Here is a 26,220-nt window from a genome sequence, read left to right as displayed (position 1 = left end):
GTAGTAAGTTCAATAACAGGCATCATCAAGTTTGCAGATGACTCCATCATAATAAGTCTTAAGAGAGAAGAATTGGTTTATGGCCCAATGGTGAATGACTTTGTCAAGTGGTGCGAGGAGCATTACGTGGAACTCAGCATCCAAGGACAGCGTTATTGATTATAGAAAGTCTGCACTTACTCACAAGCTTATGGAGATATAGCAAGTGGAGGTAGAACCAGTGGATAGATGCAAATACTTTAGAACTTTGCTGGGTAACGATTTTCTTTTCCAGGCTAATGTGGATGCTGCCAATTAGAAGATCCTACAGCGTCTTTATTTTTTTTAGAAGACTGAACACATCAGTCATTGTTGCCTTTTTAGCAGTCTGGTTTGGCAAGCTTAACCTTCCTGAGCGAAACAGGCTGGGTCATCTTGTCAGTGTTGCTGACAAGGTTATGGGGTGAATCAGTCTCTGATTTATATGACTGTCACATCTTTGGACGGGTCTGGTTATTTTGAGCTTTGGTGACCACCCCCTCTACAGCGAGTCTCTGCTTCTACCCTCAGGTTGAAGGTATGGAGGTCCCATTCACATGACCTAATGTTAACAAATCTCTTTTACAGTGCTGCCATTAACATGCTGAATTTGCACAAATGATTTTACACTTTCTTTTTTGCACACTGGTCTTTTGGACTATTGCATGTCTTGGTCAATCTTGTAGTGATCACATTGTTTTTTTTGTTTTATGTGCTGGTCCCTATCTGTGTTGTGATACCATCTCCTTCACTATTTATTTTGTGGTCTTTGTTGTTGGTTGTGTTTTTTTTTTAAATATCTGGCTACAACTTAATTTCCTCCCTGTGGGAAAATAAATTTGACTTGATATGAATTGACTTTTTACAGAGGTTTTGCAGATCATGTCGCTTTCTCAGTAATTCCACCTGAGTAGAGCTCATATAGCCTGACGGTCAGAGCGCTTGACATGTATTGTTTATTTTTAGACTCTCCAAATGTCTCTGGTAGGTCTGCTGCATATCCATTTAAAATGTAGTAATATTGACAATTGACACTATTTTTTTAAATCTAGATTTCAAAACTCTAATTAAAAACTATTGCGTTCATTATTATTTTTTAATTAATTATGATCTGTTTTCTGTGCCATTAAAAGTGGTCGCCAAAGTTAGAGTCAGGCAAAAATGTAATTCAGAGAAAATATATGCAGTATGTGTAGTTTCACTTGAGGTTTAGATCCCTGGATTGTTGAGCTAAACCACTTTGAGACCTGGAGACACACATTTCCAACCCATTTTATGGGGTGATGAGTATTGAACTCGCAACCATGCTCATAGTAGGATTGTAGGTCCTGTGCATTGCTAATGCCAATAGTGCATTACATGTATTATTGACAAAATTAAAAGTTTCTGCTGTAGATATCTCAATCACCTGTTACATAGGTGGATAGGATTTACCCATATGATCACATTCACATGTCATTTTACTAGAGAGCGGTCACATTTCTGTTTTAATTGATTAAAAAAAATGTCCTAATTGCTGCTCTCTGACGTTCCTTTCAAATGTAAGAACACTAATATATTATAATAATATAAGTAGGTCAAGGGGGTTCTCTCTAAAGGCCTTTTACTGCATCTGATTATAAAATCTTTATTGTAATGACATTAAGTTGCAAAGTTAATTTGATTTTTTTATTTTCTGGTCTAATTTATTGGCGAAGCAAATGTAAGTCAAATTAGATTTTTAAAATGGGTCATTAAAACAAACTGTTGAAAAAAGTGGGGGGCTTAAGTTCAGATCCATGGGTAATGAGCATATTGCAGTGATACATTTCGTTTATCATCCAAACCAGGCACGAACCATGGAGTTCATGAAATATACTTGCTGAGGAGTGTCTCGTCCCATATATCACTGATTCATACCTGCTAACACATGCAAGTGATAAAATAAAAACAGTTATCTATTCAACCTTGATAGATTTCTTGTTGTTACCCCCTCATTAAGGCCTGAGAGAAAGCCATGAGAGGAAATCTTAATTACCCATACCTAATGCTATTGTTAGCTGTAGTTTTCAAAGTGAATAATTACTCTTCAGGCCACAGTCAGAGGGGTTCGAAATTGTCCCCCAGTTGGTGATTGGCTGTAGGGTCTTTTTAATTACAGATGAAGCATAAAAAGAAGGCTCATTACATAATGTGCAAGGAATGAAAAATGTGGCAGTTTTCACACTCCTGCAGTGGTAAATGAATAATAGGTGATCGCAGCCCTTTTCTATGTAGTAACAGATTACCTTGCAAAGAAAAGTTAGAGGTAAAAGCCTTTGTTTTATCATGAGGTTTGTAATGAAAAAGAAATGACAATCCACCGAGTTTTGGAGCATTGTATTTTCCTTGTTTGTGTGATCAATAATCCTCTAAAATATTTTTAATCACACTGCCTACACAGCTCTCTTTCCTATCCCTAACACACACATATTGTTGGACCTCTATATTTTTGAGGACTTTCATAGAAACTACCCAACTCCATACCCCAACCACCTAAATGTCTTACCTTGACCCCAACCCTGATCCTCACCAAAACCCAATTCTGATCTCAACCTTAAAAGCAAGTCTTGACCCTCAAACAGCCCTTTGACTTTCCAAGAATATCTTTATTTTGCTTGTAGTATTTTGGTACTCAATATGTAGCAAGTACAGGACCACACTCACGCATGTGTGTGTATAAAACATATTTTAGTCAAAGAGGAATCCTCTCTCACCATTTTATCTGTAGCTACAACAACCAAAAATGTCATTAGTGTAAAGAAATATGTATCGTGGAATTCTCGCTCTTATTGAATCCTGTAATAACTGTGGCAGAGTCACTTCAAGCATGAAATCAATAAAAATGAGCTTTGACAAATGTGGAATTGTTAAAATGAAAAGAAAAGATTTTAAAAGTAACTGATGAAGACAATAACATTATCCATTTTGTGGAATTGTGCGGTGTTGCTTCACACCGTTGTTTACCACCTAATCGCATCAAGAACATAAGCTTTCTTGCCTTTTGTTACAGTACTGGTTCAAATTGCTTCTTTTTTCCTCTAGTAAGTGCTTTACAGCTTTAATTTATCTCATATTTCGCTTCTCACAGAGATTAACAACCTTTATCTAATTTTGGAGGAATGTTGTTAATTTCCCACCTAGGCATGTCTTGGCAACAGAACTTGTTAGCTCTGTGTAATGAATTTGGAAATATATAGTACTTATTTACTCAGCACAGTACTGATTTAAACATGACTTACATCAGACTTTCCACTCAAACTCACCCTTCAAATCCCCTCCATCTTCGTTTCAGATTATGGTGTTGACAGATCCAGAGTTTGAGAGCAGTGTGCTCATCAGCTCTGATGAGGGAGCCAGCTACCAGAAGTACCGCCTCACTTTCTATGTCCTTAGCCTTCTATTCCACCCCACTGTGGAGGACTGGGCCTTAGCCTACAGTCATGACCAGAAGGTATGTCTCCTCCTGATGTAACATTTCTTTTCTTTCCTTGTCAAGTGCAACAGCTTCAGCATCCCTGTTCACACTTCCTGTTGATGTGAACAGTTAAGCTTTTGTTTTGTACAATTTTACAGGAGAAAAACATGACACTGCAGCATACAAACAGATGGGAGCATTGAAAGATTTGAGCTCTCAGATAACTTTGATCAAGGTAGCATACTTTAATTAGCTTAATCAGCCCGTTACAGTCATGGCTGGAATCATAAGAACATCTACACAAGCGTTCTTGGAAACAAGTCCTGTGGATCAATGGGGTTATAATAGAACTCCTTGGTCGCAGTGAGCAATGATATGTTTAAAGAACAAAAGGGCACAGAATTTAGTGAAAAGAACACCTGTCCAACTGAAGGCTTTGTGGTTGTGTTGCCGCCACTGGCATGGGGAACATAAAGGATAGAGGGAAGAATGAATTCAATGACATTTTAAATTTCAAATTGAGGAAACAGATGACACCATCTGAGCAACAAAAGGTGAAGTTAAAGAAAAATAGCTTCTACGAATGGATCCTCTTTTTCTTTCTGGTTTTTCCTTCAGGAGTCACCACATTGAAGGATACTCCTCCATCTACTCCTTGCCCTGTTCATTCTCTTCTTGCTCACCAACTAACTTCATGCCCCCTGTAACTACAGCCAAATATCTAGTCTTATGTCTCCTCTATGTCATCCTCAGCATCCCTCTAATAGTATCAGTGTCCATCCCTGGGCATGTCCAAACTATTCTTGCTGGCAGTCTTCTATCACACAGCACACCTGACACTTTGCTCTACCTGTCCCAACCTGTTTGCACCCACTTCTTCATCTCTCTTCCAGAAACTACATTGCTCTGGACTACAGACCCTACGTATTTAAAACCTGCACTTTCTGTATCTCTAATCCCTATAACTTCACTCTTGCACTTGCCATCAAGAGGTGTCCCACAGAATTGGACTTAAATGAAAGACTGTTGGCTGCTACAAAAGGGTTTAAAAGCTGGGATGTTTGCTAAAACAGGTGCTGTGAGGTATTAACCATGCAGAGGGTCCAACCTTTGCTGCAGGACTTTTGGCAGTTCTGTTTTTAAAAATAAATGGATACAGATGAAATGTGCCATCTGTAAGTAATTAAAGGCTTTTTGAAGATCCTTTTGTCTTTAATTTGTTTAAGTGCCCAAACAGTTGCAATACCAATACCATATGAGAATATAGCCATTCCCTTGGTTACTACAAAACCGTGGATCTGCTTGATTTTATCCAGTGCATTCCCTCTCCTACCAAACGACCCCTAAATCATCCCCCTTTCCATGTCTCACACGGTCAATATATTATAAAAACTGTGTTCATTTTACTGAGTGACATGTTAAGTTTGTTTTTTTTCCCCCAGGACCCAAAAGCAAGCAAAACATAGTGGTAAAAGTTCAAAAACCAAGTCTTTATTCAAAGATCAATTTAGCAGTCCTCCTGGACTGCAGGGAAGCACTTGCCCAGTCTTCCGGGGCACACAGAGAGCTCCAGCGAGTTAGGTCCTGCGCATTCTCCAGTTCAGCAAGGCTGCATGAAGACCTCAAACGAGCAGGGAGAAGCATATCAACAAGCTTTAAACAACTGATGATGAGGAAACAGGTGTCAGCTCTACCATGGGGAAACACCAAAACTCTCCAACGCCAGTAGACAGACGCTCCATCCTTAAATAGGTGACCTGATGTAGATTGACAACAGATGCGCCTGCCTGCAGAGCCAGCTGTTGCAAATCACGCCCCCTGCAAGAAAAACCAAACACAAGCTGGAACCCTTGACCCCAACATAACAGTGTCATTTAAAGTATACGTCTTTCACTAATTTTACCCCTGTCAGGAACCAGGTAAGAACCCAAATGCGGCATACGAGTCTGGCTGAACACCGCTTTATTGCCGGACACAGACAACAGAAAGGATTCACCGGGAAGCGAGCAGAACAGAATAGTCAGGGACAGGCAAGGTCGAGATCGGGCAGAAGGCAGACAGAGATTACAGGGGAGCAGGCTAAACAGAATCGTCAGGAACAGGCAAGGTCGGAACCGGGCAGGCAGGCAAACATGAAAACGCTGGAAAGTCATCGGGAACGAATAACGATCTGGCAGAGAGCAGGTGTGCCTCCGGGGATTAAGAAGAGTGCTCATTAGTGTCCTGATGCACAACAGGTGTGCGGGGCTAGGCGGCTCACGGGCATGATTGCCCGCAGCTGTGACACCCCTGTATGTGCAAGAGTATCCAAAAACATCAAATCAAAATCAAATTGACTTTTATAAATATTATGGAGCACTGCAAACATTTCCCTGCAGTGTTCTAAGATGGGTTCTAGCAAAATGGAACAATTAAGTTCAATTAATGGACTGGAGCCAAAGAGCTGCCCTGCACCTGGTGATGTAGCAGGAACGACTGCTGATTGCCGAGCAGTCATGACAGTAATGAACCTGTTGAAAATTCACCGACTACCACATCGGATTTAAGCCCTTAGTAATTAATGTTACAGTGTACATGTGTTGGTGAAATACACAAGTAAATACAGTGTGAATGTTTATCCAAGCAAATGCATTAAGATGTACAGAAATTAGTACACATGTAGAATATTCTTCTTTTTTTTGGATCATTTGCAGTTAGCTGTGAAGCAAGCCTCAGACTGTAAACGATTTAAAAATGCGATTTGTATATAAAGGAAAAAATTTCATCTTTTTTGTCATCCTTATCTGAATCTACTGAGTTCACTGAGGTCAAATAGTCTTGTGAAAGTCTTGAAGGTTTGCTTAGACTTTACCACATTGATAATGTTGAGATGGCAAGTTAAAGTGTGCATCTTTTTTTTTTAACATTTTTAATTCTTCAACTGCCTTCTTCTGGGACAACAATGCAAATGCTGTGATTATCATATTTACTTCAATTATATTTACTCCAAAATTGTTAATCATGTCTTACTGGAACTTTCAAGGCAGGCGCAGTACCAGTGGTATAATATGTGCATTTTTTTCTCACAACTGGCGAATAGTTTACAGATTGCGTCATTCTGAATTTAATCAGCTGTGAGTTGGTACTAACTTAAATTTACCCCTAGGGACTTGAAGACAACCCTCGAGCAGGGCAGCATTTGATCAATGTCAAGACAAATAGGGTGTCAAGAAGGGTTTATTTTAATTTAGTTTAGATTCATGATTCTTTTCCAATAGCAACCATTTAGGTTGTTTAAGGATTTGGAACTCTTATTGTCTTTATCAGGCTCTTAGTTTAGAATTTTGAGACTTTCATTAGATTTCTAGAACTTTATAAAAACTATTTTCTCATTGCGTCAAAATGTCGTAACAAAATCAAAGAGTTATATGAACAGGCTGACACAGAACATCAGTGGATGTAAAAATACTCCACAAATGGAATAAATAAGTGTTATCATAGCTCCCTGTAGACTAGACATAAAGGTCTGCCTGAAGGCTTGTTCTTTTTACTTGGTGACTAAAAAGTGTTTTATTTTTTAATTGACACCTTTTCAGGAAAAAACATGAAAATGCTGGTGGATGTTTAATAGCAACTAAAAGAGAAATGCAAGGGGAAGACAAGCTGATGGTTAAGAAGCCACAATTCTCTGGTAGCATCAAAAATTGTATCAGAAAATACAATTGTCAAATGTCAAAATCTGGTCCTAAAGGGCAGAAATCCAGCTGGGGTTTTATCCTCTCAGGCACAAAATAGCTTTCACCAAGACAAGAGATAACCAGGTTAAAGAGTTGTCCACCTGGTAAATCAGAAGACCTGGTTGGATGGACCCCTCAAGGAATGGTTTTCGACATCCTTAATTTATACTGCTGCAAAATATAGTCTCTTTGTTTGTTTTGGGGTTGTTGTTTTTTTGCATCTGATCTATTACAAATTAAACATTACAACTGTACATTGTGATACTACATTTCGACATGAATTAAGTCGATTTGTGAACTTTCCAACTTATACACAGTATATTGGGCAGAAATTTCTTGTATCCAAGGATCAAGTGGACATGAAAATGATTGTCAGATTATTTTGAAACAAATTTAATGAATGTTTTTGTCATTTCTTGATGTCTACATATCCCTTGGTGGAAATCATTGTTTGAGTCAAGTTTTTACATGGAAAAACTAGAGGTTTGAGCGACATATATATTGAACGACATACCTAACTGGTAATAGCATTCTGATTTATAGTTGTAGCCTATAGGTCTTACTAATGTCCACTTTACTGTACTTTTACCCCTCTCTCTTCCAGGAAACCGTTATTCATAAATACATCCCATTACTATTAGGCTATCAGTGAGTGAAAACATCAAGACAGCTTTTTTTTTAGGTTCTAGTCGGGTTCGTTATGACTCCAAAGCAATGGGAGAGTTTAGATATCTTGAAACACTGGAAACAGTATTTGTCAAAGCAGCAGATGAGGTTGGTGCCATAGCAACAGTAGTTTAGACCATCTGCTAAATACCAATGAAGAACATTACCTCCTGAAATTGTTTGCCATTTTAAGCGGGCAAACGTCGGGGTGTCCTACTTTGTTCGTGACTAGAAATGGCAATTTTTATGAAATTATATTGTACAGATTTTTTCCTCCCAAAAAGGTATTTTATTCCATTACAACTGTTTCGCTGTTACACTTGAATCTGTCAGTATTTCCTAACAACTCGGGCATTTCGCTGGTTGAATTTAATCGTCATTATACTATATACAGTATAAACTCAGCTATCAATCAGATAGACACATACTGGCCGACTCATGGAGGGGTTCGTATCATCATCAGTGATGTGTACAGGTCTTCCCTATTTTATTTCCTGAAAAGGATGAGAACAGCAGATAGCCATAGCACTCTGATATGGGGATTTTTAAGGGAGAGAAAATACAAGAAAAAAAAAGATTCATATTAAAGCCACCTTTTTCCTGCAGTACAAAGGGAAATACCTTTCTGCGGCCTGTGTCTAAGAAAGAACATTCTCTCCTCACAGCAACCTAATTAATTTTCTTTTATATTGTAATACATTCCCTATGCGCCAATATCTGTCATTTAAATGAAGAATCATATCTAGCAGGCAAAGGAGGTGTCAGCTGAGGTTTTCAGTAACATGGAAAGATACTGACAGGGGAACACTGAAGGATGGGGATTCACTGTTTCCTGTTAAAGGTTTTATTTTTAAAATGGATCTAAAGAGAACCCTTCTGCCACCGACCAACAATACCATCCACATTAGGTATGCAACAAAACTGAGATTTTGTATGGTTTTGATGCAAATGAATTGAAGAAAAGAAAAAGTAATCCTGAATAATTTCTCTCCTGGATGATTTATCGAGTGCGATGTCCCAATTGCATTTCTGAAAACATTTAGTCAGGTGGCAGTTCAGCTTGAAATAATTAACAGCATAAATTTGCATCATTAGGGTGGATTAAGTCAAACAATGTTTGTATGTTCATGGATAAAAGAGAGTGTCTGAGAGGACTTTTAAATTGTGGTGGGCTTTTGGCTTCCCAAGATGGCTGATGATGCGGATAGTCTTTTTTGTTTGAGATGTTTGTTTGAGGCGGTGGTGCAGTTCCAGCCACAAAATTCTAGATTCACATCCCTTTTTCATCAAAATAGTCATCAAGTAAATGGCAAGTTACTTGAGTATATTCACACAAATCACTTCTTATTGATTTGATAATTACAAAAGCATTAAGAGGATTTTAATGAAAATTAGGTGAATCACATTTCTTAGATCATTATAGAGGTTTTCTTTTGTTCTTTTTATACTCCAAATGAGTTGCCATGACAATGTAACAGGAACATTTTGATCATGGCTATATATGGGAAGGGAAATTACATTTTTTTTTAGATTTCAATGGAAAATGGAGTCTATTGCAATTATATTAAGTAGGCTGATTAAAAATGTGTTGATTAATAATGCATTTGTTCCATTCACAGTATACAGAAATGCGATTTCAATAAAAATGTGCGCCATTTCTCCTAATCAAGGATGAACATGTTCAGCATTTCAAAACATGACTAATCTCAGTAGAAAACCCTGATTACACATAAATAGTCCAGGGTTGGCATTGAACTCCAAGCCTTTTTTCAAGTTACATCTAAGGCATCACCCTGCAGCAGTATAATTCTTTAAATAATTCTATTATTAAAAAATAATAAAAATAAAATATCAAGTGTACCTTAACTTAATGGCTGAAGTGTTTAAAAGTCACCTTTAACTGTGAAAATAAAGCCCTGTAAATGAGTTTCTGAATATGAATAGGCATATAAAACCCAGAAAGCTACACACTGTCCAGAAGAAGCCTTGAAAGTCTTCATGATTTCTTTGGGGAACCAGAGCCAGCAATGTCACCTCAACTGAAAATGACTCTGTCAACTTAACTCAGTCATCACCAACGAGTCAGGCGGAAAAGTAATTGAGCTCATCCACATTACACAACAAGTGTGTCATTAGTTACACGAGGTGGGAAAAGTGTTGAAGAGTTTGCCGAGATGAGACTGGACTTAAATAAGTGCTGCTGCTGTTGTCATCCTGGGGACCTTATGTGAATGCTCTTTGAACAGATAGGTGGAGGCTGCATAATGATAGGACACTTACTTTTTCTTCTGTTGAGATTTGCAAGCCGCCAGGTCAGTTACAATCATGAGAGGGATCGTGCAGGGAAAATGGGAGTAGGGGTTTTAGATGTGGGCTTGGTGGCAAAGAAATTGTGCTCTCATATTTTTCTGGTAATGCTGCAGTTTTAAATTCCAATTCTATGGTTTTGTTCTCCTCAGGTTTGCAATGGCATTCTAATCCTTAAAATAGGTTTATGAGAAATAATGAATCATGAGAAATACTGCAGGAAGTGAAGCTAGTGGGTGGGTGGTTTAAGAAAAGCCTATACAACATGTCAATGAGCAGCAATACTTCTGTATATTGAAGGAAAAGTAATCATTTTATCCTGATTACTTCTTTTATAACATTTGCCAGCCTTTAAATGTGCTCCAGGTCAAACAATACATTTACAATCTGCCTTCGCTGTCCATTTCTTAATATTGCTACAGTGCCAAAATCTCTGTGAGACTTCTAAGACCTCTTTTTCCAGATGGAATTACTCATGGCAATGCTGGCCACTGCCTGAGGGTCACCTTCAGGCAAGATTCTAGATTATGTATCACATCTTTATACTCACTCGTACCACCACGCCTTAAAGTCTCACTTTAGCTCTTGAGTAAACCCTTCAATTATGTGCAATAAATGGCAAATACAAAAAGGGACTTTGTCTTGGCATTAAAGCCTTAATCTCAAATGGTGATGGTGATGGGTCGATCCGTCAATGATTCTGGTGCATGATTAAATCTATATTGAATCTGCAAACATTTCCCATCAGACCATACGTCAATAGCAGCAGCCTCATATTTGCTACTAAGGGCTGTTAGTTACCAGTCTAATTATCATCCAAGTCATCTTGACATATGTCAAACTGTGTAATGTTTCTTTTTATTGCCTGCTATCAGTACGGCGCCTCCTTGATTATGTCCCACAGGTCCTTATTAAACGTTGAGCTTTATACAGTTGACAGTCTTGTCAGCTGTATAAAGCTTCAGCCTTTTTTTCTGCCTTCGTCTTTAATGTTCGGACTACACTGCAGCTGCCACTTTTGAATTCAGCAGTTCCAACGGTGCTCTCCTGTAACAGAGTTTCCAGACAGAAAAAGATAAAAACACAGAAAATAGTAAGCAAAATGTCCAGCACCAACACCATTTGATCAAAAACAGAACAGGGTAAAGAATCTAGAAGAAAGTAAAATCTAAAATCTACTCTGAACACCACCAGTTTAAACAACCTTGTCTATTATTTGCAATAAATTGACAATAAGAACATTGTGTGTGTGTGTGTGTGTGTGTGTGTGTGTGTATATATATATATATATATATATATATATATATATATACAGTATATATATATGTATAAATACATACACAATAAGTACATATACTTAACATATCAGGCCACACAAAGCTCAGCAGCAACATTAAGCAGACTTATATCAGACTCAAATATATGTCGTTAGAGGCATTTCAATTACTGCAGCTCATTAACAACTGGTGAGAATCCATCCATCTAAATATTTCGAACCTTCCCAAACAGATTTTAACATCAGTGTATCTTTAAGTTAAGGTTGTGTTTCCAGAATAGTGTTTATTCCAAAGCGTTCCCTGCTTGATTTCTATTTGAGGGATCATCTTGGTCTCAGTTGCTGATCTTGACTCCAGAATAATGCATTTTTTTCTCACCAGCGAACTGGCAGACTCTGGTCAGCCACTCCTCCAACCTAATCCTCTCCTCGCGTGTCTTGACAGGAATGGCGTTTACACAGATTTTCATTAGATCAGCCTTTGGAGGCTGGAAAGGGGAGGAATTGTGCACCAGGGCTCATTGCGCCACAACCCTGCATAAAAATCATGGCTTTCTTGAATGTTGTCAAGCTTTTCCTGTTACATTGCTGAAAGAAAATATCTTCTAAAAATAGCACTATGGTTTGGAATTGATTTTAAGCACAGCCTCTACCCAAAAGGTCACACTTGTTCATCATCACAATAGCAGCTCAAACAAGTAGATCACCTGCACCTTGCTGGCGTCTGCCTCAATGTGGAAACCATTCGTGATCCAGCCATGAGATCGTCAATCTGATCAGTCGTCTATTTTAATGCATCCATTTTAAAGTCTTCTTATCACTCTTGTTATTTTCACAAATATCACCTGCTGAAATCCAACTACCATTCATGTTCATTTCCTATAGAGTTGGAAAATGCGCACTAAATGACCGTAAGGTCAAGATGCACTCTTGCCCTATAATACATTCATTCATTACATTCCAATGTTAAATGTGGATGAAGGTTGTGCCTCAATTAAAAAAAATAAAAAAGGATCATTTGTTCATTGTTGTGCAGACAGATAAGTTAAATGATAAGCATCATGCAATTTATTCAGTATTTTGAAACTAACTTTATTTACCTCCATTTATATAGCCTGTATTTTCTCAAAAACCTCACAAGCTTTCCAAAGGGCTGCAGAAGGAAAATGATACAAAACAAACAAGGTCATAAAACACCACCTAATAGAGACGTAAGCACAATAAAAGAGTGAAGCCACACAACTCACCCTGAATTCAAAGAGTAAAAAAGTTTTGAAGTGAATTTTGTTTTTGGTGAGGACATTTTAACATCTGCTGATTCAGTTTAAAACCCAGGTTTGTAACTGTGACTTTAACTTACATTTTGGGGTGACCCAGGTCAAAATACCAACATTAAAGGCCCGGTTTGGTAAAATAAAAAAACAAATTAATTTAAATTCAAGAAGTCAAATCCTATAGGTAATTTGGTAGAGGAATCTGGGAGCCATCAACATTTAAAAAGGGACATTTGAGCATTATCTGCATAGAAGGGATTAAAGTGATTAAAGACATCATGTTGAGGAGAAAAAAAGCAGTTTTTAGTAACCGGGAAGCTGTTATGAACAGCATGTGTCATAGTTTTTATCTCTTATCTCTACTTTATCTGTTTCTTTATTTTTAGTCTCCTCTCAGTCATAATAGGCAAGCGTCTGTCAGCCTGCTTGGGAAATATTCTGCTATGGTTTCTCAGATAGATACACAGTTCTTTTTGTTCACAGCGTAACCTTCCCTTGGCAAAATGAGTTTGGTGTCCACGAGATTTGGGGAATTAAAACTACAATTAGCTCATTTGGAAACGAACAACAGGTTCAGCTGGTTTTGTTACAGCAGTCCCGGAGCTCATACCATCATACCAGTCGCCCTCTTCATCAACACCAAGGATTCTTCCTGATTTCACCTGGACTCTTTTCAAGCGCGCTTTCATTTTACGCTTCCAACTCATCTTCCATCTCAGGACAAAAGTGGTACCAGACAATAAAAACAGAATACAATGAGCTGCAATAAAAGCATCCCTTGTGAATAACTGAGCTACTTGATGATGCTCCTAATCTTCTGTAAATAAAACAGAGATTCAGTGTCATCCAAAACAAAATACAAACCAACAAAGTATATTTACTGTTTTTCTGGCTATAATAATTATTTACCATCTCGAGAATTTAACAGTGATGATATTTATTCTCAGCTTCTGCTGCTGACTCCTTAAGGTGGCAGTGACAGCCGGCAGAGAAGACCTTTGATTTATCATCCTGAGTGGGAAACTATGAAGCTTAGTCTGTGACAGCTGGAATTTAAGATGTTATTGAACTGATATATGGAGGGAGGAGAGGCTCAATCTGGCCACTGGCCTCATATGTCACTGTCCAGAGTTATGAGGAACACTGCCTGCTGCCTTGGACAAAGCTAAACACCCAAGTGAGGAAAATAATTACATTTTATTTAGAAGTAGACAGCACCAATGGTCCAGAGCATGATCTTCAGTCTCATTCTTTAGGAATAGGGTTGCATCCCATCAAATCAAATGGTTCAGAAGACTCACCCAAACTCAGCATCTTAAAAAGTCTGTTAGTGGATCACCATAATCAATATACGTTGGCCTCCCTTTTAGATAAATAGACACACACACTCTCTGCTCAACACCTGAAAATAATCCTCCCGAATCCATGAAAAAATCCCCTGAAAACATTTCAACATTCATTCTCACAATACACTAGAGGGGCTTCTGGCAACACTCCGCGCAGGCGCCGAGCCACATGGTGATGCTCCAGGTGGCGATGCGGGTGGGGTTTGCTGGCTAGCTTCCTTTGCCAGTGCTGTGGTGTCCATGAGAAATCCACCTGAAATTTCCTGCTGCTGACTATCTCCACCTCTGCACTATCGATGGTCAGAGGGGCGCTCTGGGGGCTTGTGAGCCTGATTGACGATTAGCATTTACTGGAGCCCCAATGGGAAAAACAAACTCATGCAAGAGAGAAACCCAAAGCATAGCATTATATAGATTAGATGGCACAGAAGAGAGCACAACACATCTGTTTTCCTCTCTGAGGAGTGATCCTGCTGTCTTCCTGGCAAGTGTTCAGCCAGGATTCCACAGACCCACTGTGTCTGCTTTTTGATAAGGAATGTTGAGGGATTTAATTCATTTATTTCTATTCCAGACACAAACACGGATGATTATATGATTAAAACCAACATTTTTTTTTAAACAAAGCACCTGATGCAAGCTCTATATTCATGCCATCAGATGTTGGCACACCCTACCAGCACTTCTAGTTGTGTGACATACAGTCGGCATTGTGAGTCAGAAATGACATTATCAGAGCCTGATGGTACAAAAAATACCTAGTATCAATTTGGTTGAGAAAGACTGAATATAATTGGGAATTCTGCTGGATAGCCTGTGTCTAACTCTCTGCTGCTTATGAATGCTGCTAACATGAGATTTAAATACACCCGTGGACGTACATATTCCCCTGTTGACAAATGTGTAGCAGGTGATAAATGCGTATCCATTTATCAAAACACTATCAGGCTTGCTGTGATAAAAGAGCAGGGACATTAGCACAGACCTTAACCGGCTTCAACGAATTGCTGTGCTGCAAAAAAACCAACAATTTGCCCATCCAGCAAGGTATAATGGAGTTTTTACCCCCATGCAACATCAATCAATAACGTTAGGAAATGCACCTGGATTATTAATTGTTTACCTGAGAACCAGAAAATGCAATTAGCAAATGGAAATTGGGCCACTGGCTACACACACCAACGTGTCAACACAGCTATACATCATTGGCTTTGTGAGAAAACCTGGAATAGTTGAAAGTTCTAAAGCAAAACCATCATTTTGCAGATTAGGCATAAAGTGGCCACACTGATATCATCGCTATTTCTGTTTTTCTTTCTTTGTTACTTTTAAATGGGTTGTTTTTGTGCTGTAAATTAAATAGATGTGTTAGCTAAAATACCAGCTGGAATTATCCAGCCAGGACTACTTTTTAAACCAATGCAATTAGTAGCTCTACCTGAGGACACACATCCACTTTGCTTCTCTTTTCTCTGATATCTTTACAGTTGTACAGCTCTGTTGATTTTGGAAGAAAATGGCAGCTAATCCATGAGCACGTCACACCAAATAGGTTCTACTGGTGAGTCCCTTTGCTACTTTTCATTTATGAGGCTGTCTCATTCCTTTGACGTCCACATTCAGTTTACTCAGGAGCGCTGAAACGGTTTATGTTTCACCCAACTGAGCGAGTCATTACAGCCTTTTAGAGTGTGTCACCATGTGGTGATGCTGCTGGAGTTCAGTTTACTTTCTCCTGCCTGCGTGTAGTCAGTCAGAGATTTATCCCCTCCGTCCTAATGTATTTTTAGTTTGTCACACAGTGTCTCATTCATCCCACACCCAATCTGGATTTTATTGGTTTACCTAAAGACAGATCAACTCAACATTCAACTCAAACTATTTTCAATTTATTATAAAACTGGTGACCTCATTAAAGACTAAGTGGTAAGCTTGCTGTGATCAATAAGTCATTAGTAATTCCCAATAAAAAAGCCCTTCTTCCAATCACATTTAAAAAGCAAGACTAGCTGCAACACATACAAGAGTTATTTTGATCAAACATTGGATTTAGATGGAGAAAATTCCTTTTAAATAAATACGTAAATGTTTGTGTTGTTTTTTGTGTGTACCATATTAGAAACTCTGATTAATTGTGGATCTGGGACGTTCTTGTCACCTTTTATCACTTTGCATTTGATGGTGACCCTCCCTGCAGTCTACCTTCTATGTGCGCGTGTGTGTGTGTTTGGGTGTGTGTGTGTGTATGGTCTACGCTCATCACAACACAGCCCGAATCAATTCTCAGTCATTAATGTTCTCTGAGGGGACTCAGGTTTGCAGTTCAGCCACATCGACGGTTACTTGCATATAACTGTATGTGGAGTTATTTCTGAACTATTGAATTATAGTCCAGAATATGGTGCACAATCATTTGTCATCTTTTCCCTGCACTTCCAAAGCTTTTTCAAGGATGTCTAAATACTGAATGGGGCTCATGTGATGGCCAGGCAAGCCTCCATTTGGCTGCATTCACACAATGTCCTCACAAACCTCCCAGAGATGTGAACATACACACAATGGTGAAATGATCAGGAAAGCAAGATTTATCCGAAGCTTACTGCTGACCCACAACTGACCCATCACAACATTTGGAATATTGCGGCATATTTATAGAAATTACTAACTTTTCATCTTCCAGTGACTTGTACCATTTTGTTTTTTATTATTATATCCATGTGTTTCGCTTCATGATCATGCATATGACTGCAACATTTGTCATCCTCCCAGGTCTGTCTTGGGCCTAGACAAGGAGCCAGATCTGGTCCACTTGGAGGCTCACACACCAGATGGAAGTAGGTGCACCCAACCCAAATTCCCCTTGAAGAGCAATAATTAGTCTCTCGTGTTGCACTTTTATAATCAATCAAAGTGTATAGCAGTGGTTTAGCTTCTTAAGGCTATTTTCAAGCTATATATGAAGTGCAATTTTCATAAGCAACACATAATGCCTAAAGAAGCACCCCTCCCACCAACACACACAATGTGGGATTGTTGCTTTTACAAATATAACATATAGAAAATACATTAAGACTGGCAAAAAGAAAAGGCAACAATTTCTCTAAAACAATTAAATGGGTAATGAGTGCTTCTAAAGGTCATATGGCTTGTTTTCCCTCCGACATGATAGATGTGCAGTATGTCACGTGCAGAGCCCAGATGTGCACAGAAGCGAACAGGAATTACCCTTTCCCTGAATACATCGAAATCAGCTCTTTAGTGGTTCAAGATGACTACATATTCATACAGGTAAGAACCCAAAGAAGATAATGTTATTGCCTTGAGCCCTGCCATGTCAAGGTGACTGCTAGCTGACATAGAGACAGGACGAGTTGGCATGTTGGTGGAGGACAAGGTGCCCAGTGGCTGCAGCCCTCCCAAAGATAGCTGATGACGTTAACAGGGCAAAAGCTAGCCAGGCCTGGGGCAGGCTGGAAGGCACAATAATCTTCCTCCCTCTGAAAAAACCCTCAGTGGCTCTGCAGTAGCACAACAGCATCCACGTCTCTGGGGCAAATTAAAAAGTCCATCAGTTGCTGGACATGTCATCAAATTGTGCTCTAAATGATCTTTAGAGTCACCACTGGAGGCAGACTTAAGGCCGTCTTGGACTCAGCACGCCACACGCAGATCTACGACGAATAAACTGTTCAGTCTGCATGTGCTACTGCCGTGCAAGACCGCACTGCTCTGGGCCGAGAGGAGTGGTGCAAGAGAGGGGTGCCAGCTGCAGCTGCTCGATTTGAAACCCTGAAATTTAGACACAACTTTCATGAAGTTACCAAAAACAAGGAATTCACATCTGAGAAGGAGATCGACAATGTGGGGGGGGGGGGATTGAGAGCGAAGCTGAGAAGAGACAGGTGCTGACAATCAGGATAATAAGAAAGTGAACAGCAAGAAATGAGGCTCACAGGAGGACGAGCCCACACAGAGGAAACAAATAACTCTATAAATATAAACCCCAAACAATACTGGAACAAACACAAGATCACACTGAAACAAACACAGAAAGAACCCAAAAAGAAATCTCAATCCCCAATTTTGCAGGGTGATATTGAGAACAGTGGCGACGCAGACTGGGCCTGATCACAAAGCCAAAACTCCACATTTAAAGAAGCTAAAAATGGTCAGAGGAGACTTTTAATTAGTGGCTGAAAACTAATTAAATTCCCATTTATCTGTTAGAATCCATCCGTCTGTTCTAGAATGTGTTTTGTAAAAGCTTCCAGCAAACCAACAATCTCTTCTCCATGCTGAAGCTTGAGCTCAGCCCTGATCCCTGTATGATTTTTGACCTCTGTTTTAATTAATAAATAAATAATCTAGGTTATGTTATTTTCCTAAAATATAGTTGTGAGATTAATCATGTGAAATGTCACCATGGAATGGTAATGTCCTGAATACCAAGTGATGCAGATTTATGAAATTAGTCACATTATAATTTGCTCTACGGCATGAATATTATTTACTTTGGCATATGTAAATGAGACATACATTTAAAAGTAATCAAGAAAAGTAAACTGGTCCATGTTGCGACTTTCAACGGCTGCAGTCGTCCCCGATCTGCTGCAGCTGATTTTGATGAGGTGGCCTGAGCGATCTTTACTGTATATATGGGCAGTTACTTTGATAGCGTTTTAGTAAATCAAAGCTCCGAGTTGTATCATTATTAATCGAGAAGTCTAGCGAAAATCGTCGTCCTGGATCCTTCTGCGCGTAACAGCAAATTGGGATGTCAGATTTTTATTCTTATTTATCTGTTCACGAAAGCCTTTCCTGTGCAACCTGCCCTTGCCTAAGCAATACACTCAAAAGATAGGGCAAAAACACCTCCTTTCTGTTTGACCTCCGCAGAGATGTTCAAGTAAACACACACCTTAAACCTTCAGTTCAGGCACCTTCACATTTGAACACCTCAGCATTGAGTGAAAGGGAAGAGAGGATGGGGGAGGAATCAAACACACTAAGTCCACTTACAAAGTGCCTCTGGTTACCCATCCATCGATCTTCCTCTCCTGCACTCTATCGTAGGGGGGGCTGTTGATCAACGCTCACGTATAGACCATAATATCTCCACTTGTAACTCCTCCTGTCTCTTCCAAACAAGTCACTTATAATGTCAGCAAAACACCCAATCCTGTCCTTCGACAATGATGTTGATATCCCTTCAGCAAGGCACCTTGTGAATTCTGGTCCATCGCTGATGAGAAGTAATGGATCTCTGGTCTTCTGCTGTTCCCACTGGATTCTTTGGCCTAATGGCGACTCTAACAGCTGCCAGTTATTGTGAAGCACAAGCCATCACCGAACAACTTGGAGTGTTTGCAAAGTGTTGGCATCTTGTTCGTGGCAGATGGGATTTGGTTACTTATAGATTTTCCTTGACAAAGATTAACGAGGCTATCAATTGTCCCACGAGATATTTACCAAAGTCCTCACTAAAACCACCAAGTGTGTCGACCCAAAGGCCATCGGCTACTAAATGAAAGAGATAGTGTTGAAAAAAATACCCTTTTTGTTAAGAAGTGCTTCCATTAGACACAGGAAAGGAAGTGAGAGACCGATTTGTGCGTGCTTTTAGCCAACTAGCATTTAAATGAATGGAGATAAACATCTCTTATTGTGAGAAATAAAATAAAAAGTTGAGGAAAAGCTTTCGTGAACTAAGAAAATCAACACCAACTTGTCTTTGTGCTTCCTTTGCTGCAGGTTCCAACATCTGGACGAGCCACCTATTATGTGTCTTATAAGAGGGAATCATTCACACAGACTAAACTTCCCAAATATTCCCTGCCAAAGGTAAGGAAAAACCCTTTATTTAACAACCTGAGTTAAACAAATCGAACAGAATTTGAACAGGATTCTTTGGTGTAATAATGGACAGAAAGAAGACAAATAGTTGCCACACATCCTAAAAATTTCAATCAAAGCAATGGAAACGGCATATTTATTTTGTTACATTATAGCTAGTTCAACAATTGCAGTCATCTTACTGACTTGACTATTGAAGTTGAACAATTTAATTAGTATATAGACAGTATTAGTCACACAAACTGTTCTAGAGGGAAAATACCTTAAAATTCAACTACATTAAAGCAGATATCTATTTCACAGAACTAAATTGTCAAATTAATTATAGAATGATGTAAATATGGGCAAAATAAAAGACCAAGTTTGAATATGATTATGTCTGACAGCTCCTTTATTACCTATGTAACTGACATCTGTCCACTTCCCTGTGTTTTATTTTAAATAGAACCAATTCAAAAGGAATTGCTGACATTGAAATGAAGTCTCATCACCCAAGTCAGAACCATAGTCGCCTTACATCAGACCGCCTTACATATTTAGACAAAACCAAAAATAAAGGAGACAATTCTATAAAATCATTGGTGTTTACTGTCGCTGTCATTGGTTCATCTGGAAAGAGTCACACCGTCTTTTAAAGGCCTAGCCATGGCAGAGGCTCTGCAGTCAGACCAAGCCCCCAAGTGTAGCGTATGTCATCAGCCATTTATATTCACAGCCCCACATTGATCTTATGACCGGTCCCACAGGGTCAGCGTATTCTAATCCATCACCTCTCTGCCTCCGGTCATAACTCCTTAATCTCTCCCTGCTCTCTGATAGGATTTACACATTGTCAGCACTAATGAGAAGCAAGTATTTGCAGCGGTGCAGGAGTGGAACCAAAACGACACCTACAACCTCTATCTGTCCGATACGAGAGGGGTCTACTTCACCTTGGCCATGGAAAATGTTAAAACCACCAGGGGCATTGGAGGGAACCAGATGTTGGACCTGTATGAGGTAGGCACCCAGTCAGAAGAGCAGTTCTGATTACCGTAGGAAGTTTTTTGCATTTTTCTTCTCAAAAATAGCATGAGCATTGATCTTCTGGGAAATCCAGTGGAATTAATAAAAAGTTTATGGTTGAATTTATTAAAAACACAATTTGTTCCAGCCATTCACTTGAATATAAAAGCTCTTCATCCACATAACAGAAAAAAAATGAAGGACATACAAACTGTATTACGCATATAAACGTTATCTTTTTCATTCTCAGCTGTGAACAAACAAAAATTCTCTATCTGATATCAGACACACATAAAATACATATGAAGAAACAAGATTCTATTATTTACTGCCTTTAATTTATGCCACACATATCCCCCTTTAATTACCTGCTTAACACCATCTGTATTACCCACATATTGCATTGTGACCTTATTCTACATAACCACATTCTCTATTACACCCTTATCTAATGGTATTATTACAGTTTATGTACAGGGACAAAAGGCAGCTGCTGTGCATGAATTATGTTCTCTTTGCTCTTTGCTAGTAACACTTTAGATCAGGGTACACTTAAACACTATTAACTACTTGTGCAATGGCAACATATTGATGCTTCATTAGTCATTCCATTTGTGAACTTATTCTGCATGTAGTGAATGGTGAATACGTGTTCCCTAATCTAAAGTGTTACTGACCTTGTTACATATTGGCTACGACCGTTTGCGTATCAATTCTCATTTATAGTGGCAAAGATAAATCTGTCCTCCCCACTCCCTGCTAATGCCAGTTTATCGCTCCCGCACTGCCAGGTGTGACCGAAAAAATGGAAACAAGTGGTAAATTAGCTAACGGCAGTGACGATAATTATGGACACAGGTGTGCGGGTTCATATTAACCGTGCGACATTCAATGATAAGGTGATTTAATTACATTTTCCACTTGGTCACAATTGAGATTCTTTTCAGAGCCCAAGCAAGAGAGTTTTGCTGCACTGCTGTCTGAAAGATCAGAGCTTTTTCACAGAGAAGATCTATGCTGTGGAACTCATCTCATTTATTGTTCGATTTTGACAAACTGCACCTCACAGAGCAAATGTTCCAGGGCAAAGACACGGCTCCAGTCAGCCCAGTGACAGCACAGAATCTGAAAGTTGTTCAGTTCTTCAGTGTAGAAGTCATGTTCCCAGGGACCCTTTTACTCTTTTTATCTGCCACTCTTCACTAAGTTAGGCTATTCTGGAACTGAGAAAGTTGTGCTTTTTCAAAATTATCTGTTAATCGACACTAAGTGATTTATTTTTTAATGTAAATGAATTTCTGTAATCTTTCCTTTCGACTTGTCACAATAGTCTACAGAAATATTGTAAAATATATATATTTAATTTCAAATGCACTGTGGAACTTTTGACATCCTATAATTTCTTTCTATTTTTGCCATTTGATTTGGCTTTCTCCAGCTGTCTTAAAAAAACACAATAAATAACCCTCCTACACAGCTTTCAAAAATAACTGTAAAATTAGGAACTAAAATGAATTAAAATAATTACCGTTATGGATAAATTACATAGAATGGATCAATGTCTAGGTCATATTTTAGCATTTGTCAGGAGAATGAAAATCCCAACAACAATCGAAAAGTTTGTTCCAACGACATGGAAGGCCTCAGGTTTGCTGCAGACTTTCTAAACACAACTACCTACAAATTGTCAGCTGTCCTGCCTGTGAATGCCAGTGACACGCAGGCAGACAGCACATCCAACAGTTCTTTTTTTCTATTTCATACATCCTGCAAGTGCTGTCCTAAAATCTCTCCCAGACATGTTCGATGATTGGATGAAAAGTGACACTAGTTAGAACGTTATTACAGAGAGCACACAACTCAGCCACACCAACACAGGATAAGCGTGCCGCACAAGTTAGCTTATTTTCCAAATATATCCAAAAAATTAAATACAAATTAAATCAACACCTGTTTTGGTTTTTCAATGCAAGCACAGAAAAGCTACATTGAGATCTAACTGGTGTTTCTGGTCATCAGGTGACAGGGATTCAAGGCATGCTGATCGCTAACAAGAGGCAGGACAACCAGGTGAAGACATATATCACCTACAACAAAGGCCGAGATTGGAGGCTCCTGCAGGCTCCTGCAAGTGACCTTGAGGGGAATGACATTCACTGCATGCTGGTAAGACTTTGTACCGCTCTCGCTCCGTCAGATTGTGTATGCTAGTGCTATCAAATGTAACAGGCTATTAAAGGGACTGTGTTGTATTTACATGCTCCCTGTTATTGTGCAATAATGTGACATTTCAATCGCGACGACAGATACTGTAACTTTTGATGATGATGTTCACCCTCACTCCCCACGATGTCCTTGTGCTCCGTCTGCTCTTAAGATGAGAGCAGGCATCTTTTTTTTCTGCTCTGTGAACAAATGTAATTATCTTCTGTTTGTGTGTATCTCCTGGGGACTTGGCTTCATATTTAAATGCAAATTATTTCACTCTCTCTATTAATGATTGATTAAAAGCAATTAACAAAAACCTAGGATGCAAAGCTGGATTTGGTAAATGAAATAAATGTGTCTGGCTTTTCTTCCTTTCTTAATTTCCAAGTAAGTTGATTTCTTCAAATATTTTACATGGTATTAGATGACAGTTAAACAAATTTACTTAACCTTCATTGCAATATCAATAAATCTGAAATGACTTATTCTGCAATGATATTTTCCATAATTTTAACTGTTATATTTAACTTGACAGTTCTAATTTTCTACATTTGATATGACTGTTTGTTCCTCTCTGCAGCCGTTTTGTTCGCTCCATCTCCAACTGCAAATGTCAGAGAATCCGTACCTGTCAGGAACAATCTCAACTAAGAGCTCTGCACCAGGGATAATCGTTGCCACAGGTATGACTTGTACATTTTTGACTATTATTTCAGCATTTCTGACTTTAAAAACCCCATCAGTACAGTATATGAGCCAGATGGGGGCCACTTTCAAGAAGTCACCCCCTCTTTGCTGGGCTAACACAACCAGTCACACTTCCATTCACATCTAAGGTCAAATGACCATTTCCTCTAAATGCATGTCCTTAGACCTGGGGCGGGAGCCTGGGCTCCCAGTAACACCTCAGTCCCCATTGGTCTGAGGCCACACTGCTAGCACCGCACCACTGCCTCCCTTATCGAGAACATCCATTTACCTGCCTTCAGAAACAATCGATTGGCTTCCTCAGTTTCAAGTCTTTGTCAGTCTGTTTTCCACCATTTGATTGAATGTTGGAAAAGGGTATTGATTTATATTTACATAACAAACATGGTGGGTCTATTCCATCAGCACCTATATATGCCCAGACTATAAGAATGTTTCTCCCATGTCTGGTGATAATATTCCCAGACATCCAACAACCTCTGTTGGCAAACAAGGCTGATCTATGGAGGTTCCATCTTGAAAGGATGAGCTCCTAACATCTCAGATGATCTCACAGACATGTTGAGAACAATCTAAATCAAAACGAATCAAAGATTCAAAATGTCCATTATCATTTGCACAACAGAACAAAAGCCAAGTTGTACAATGACATTTTTTTCTTGTCCTTTCCAGTATGAATGTCATTAAATAAATGTATGCATAGAAAAAGAAAAAAAAATATGACTAAAGATGAAAAGGATAACAAAAGAAAGGTGTGCAAAAAGATATCCATGCAATTGCAGAATATGCAAATTACACCAGAGTTTACTGGTGCCGAGCCAAGATAGTAGATTAGATGAACAAAGGATGCAAGCTCACGTGCTACAGATTCCTCCCATCATCCTTTTCATGTATTTCAGACGGCAAATACACAAAGAAAAATAATAATACGTAAGTAAATATCGTCCAATAACCAAAACAGGAATATAGATAATTTTTGATTATTGCCTATCCTTGAGTTTATGGAAATGAATTGAAGGAGATTCATAATTGTCCAATTAACCCTATAAAGCCTGACACATCGAAAAATAGCCAGAAAATTCTAATTTTTTGGAAATGAGATGTTTATTGAACCTTTTAACAAAATCCCAATTTTTTTTTGATTTTGTTTATGACATTTTTTCAAATATGATACATTAGGCGATTTCGGCAACTTTTAGCTCACGACTATGTTAACACAAAAACAAAGTTTGCCCATAACATTTTGACAATATAGAACATGAACAACAACATTTTTCTCTTTGGTTTTTTTGCATAGCACTTTTTAGCACAAGAGGCACACTGCAGCCTCTTTTACGGTGTGGTGTTGGAGTTGTTTCTGGAGAGGACAGTGGTCTGCCACACTTGATTTTGGTTTAGAAAAAAGAGACGTCTCAGAATCTCGCGTATCAAATATGATACAAACGGCTTTAAAGGGTTAAGGTTTTTTCTTCCTTGAATCTCATAATTCAGCACTTAAGTCAAATTATAGGAATCATTGATAATTTTACTTTTGGGATCTCCAAGTTCCAGTTTGAATTTGATTGTAAATAGACATCACTCTCTCCTGCTGTGGTTTAACACTAACCCAAATGAGAGAGGTCATCTGCTCTCCTTCATCTCCCACTTAGAGGCTTGACCCTGCAACCTACAGAAATCTACTGTCTGCAACAGGTCTTTGTTTGATTTTCCAGTTGTTTTTTTGTGTCACATATTCTGTTGGTATTTCCAAATCAGGAAATATTGGAGCGGAGCTGTCGTACAACAATGTCGGCATGTTTGTATCGTCTGATGCGGGCAATAGCTGGAGAAAGGTGCGTTTACCCCAAGATGTATCTCATTTTACACCCCACTATCACATTTTACAACACTGACATTACAACAGGTTGTTCTTCAAGAGAAAGCCTGATCAATGTAAAACAAGATGATCTTTGACTGTTGAGTCAACAGCCTTAATTTACAATAAACACCATAGTCGGTGCATTAAGGACTAGATGCCAAAGTGCTCCATTATGAGTGGTTACTATACTGGATCTGACATCCAGACGACCCCAGAATAGTTTCTGGTGAAACGGTTCTTCCTGGATGACCAATGTCATCTATACACACCTCACACAGAGGCAGAGAGAACCTGGCTTGACAACTTCAAATAGTGGCGTGAAAACTCTGCAGAGGCGAAAAGGGAGAACTAGCTCCCAAATGTGTGGTTGATGATCTCTGCAGCTCAGGGAGCTGTGGACGGTGCTGCACCTTCAAATCCTCTTCCAAAGGGGGCATGCCAATCTGAGACCACAATTTAAATCTTAACTGGATTATGGCTAAAAGAAGTTGCAACATACTTGCTGTCACTCACAGTTCAATCAGTCAATCAATCTTTATTTATACAGCA

General features: G+C 38.9%; 1 protein-coding gene and 1 long non-coding RNA gene across 3 annotated transcripts in view; one reads left to right on the top strand and one right to left on the bottom strand.

Annotated features, from left to right (window-relative positions):
- Positions 1 to 26,220, top strand: part of sorcs3a (sortilin related VPS10 domain containing receptor 3a) — a 104,573-nt gene that overhangs the window by 56,893 nt on the left and 21,460 nt on the right. For both annotated transcript variants that reach the window (XM_057036351.1, XM_057036352.1), the window contains exons 4-12: positions 3,332 to 3,490; positions 15,527 to 15,600; positions 16,809 to 16,873; positions 17,209 to 17,327; positions 19,791 to 19,880; positions 20,712 to 20,891; positions 22,917 to 23,063; positions 23,686 to 23,788; positions 25,569 to 25,645. In XM_057036351.1, the coding sequence (XP_056892331.1) occupies positions 3,332 to 3,490; positions 15,527 to 15,600; positions 16,809 to 16,873; positions 17,209 to 17,327; positions 19,791 to 19,880; positions 20,712 to 20,891; positions 22,917 to 23,063; positions 23,686 to 23,788; positions 25,569 to 25,645 (1,014 nt within the window). The remainder of the gene's footprint in view (positions 1 to 3,331; positions 3,491 to 15,526; positions 15,601 to 16,808; positions 16,874 to 17,208; positions 17,328 to 19,790; positions 19,881 to 20,711; positions 20,892 to 22,916; positions 23,064 to 23,685; positions 23,789 to 25,568; positions 25,646 to 26,220) is intronic.
- LOC130527664 (uncharacterized) lies at positions 4,920 to 6,325 on the bottom strand. The gene is made up of 3 exons (XR_008951094.1): positions 5,358 to 6,325; positions 5,149 to 5,272; positions 4,920 to 5,075 (listed from the first exon to the last, which is right to left on the bottom strand). It is a non-coding gene; the product is annotated as an uncharacterized LOC130527664 (long non-coding RNA).

This window comes from Takifugu flavidus, chromosome 6 (assembly GCF_003711565.1).
Source record: "Takifugu flavidus isolate HTHZ2018 chromosome 6, ASM371156v2, whole genome shotgun sequence".
Taxonomy (NCBI): Eukaryota; Metazoa; Chordata; class Actinopteri; order Tetraodontiformes; family Tetraodontidae; genus Takifugu; species Takifugu flavidus.
This window is presented reverse-complemented; position numbering and strand designations above follow the sequence as displayed.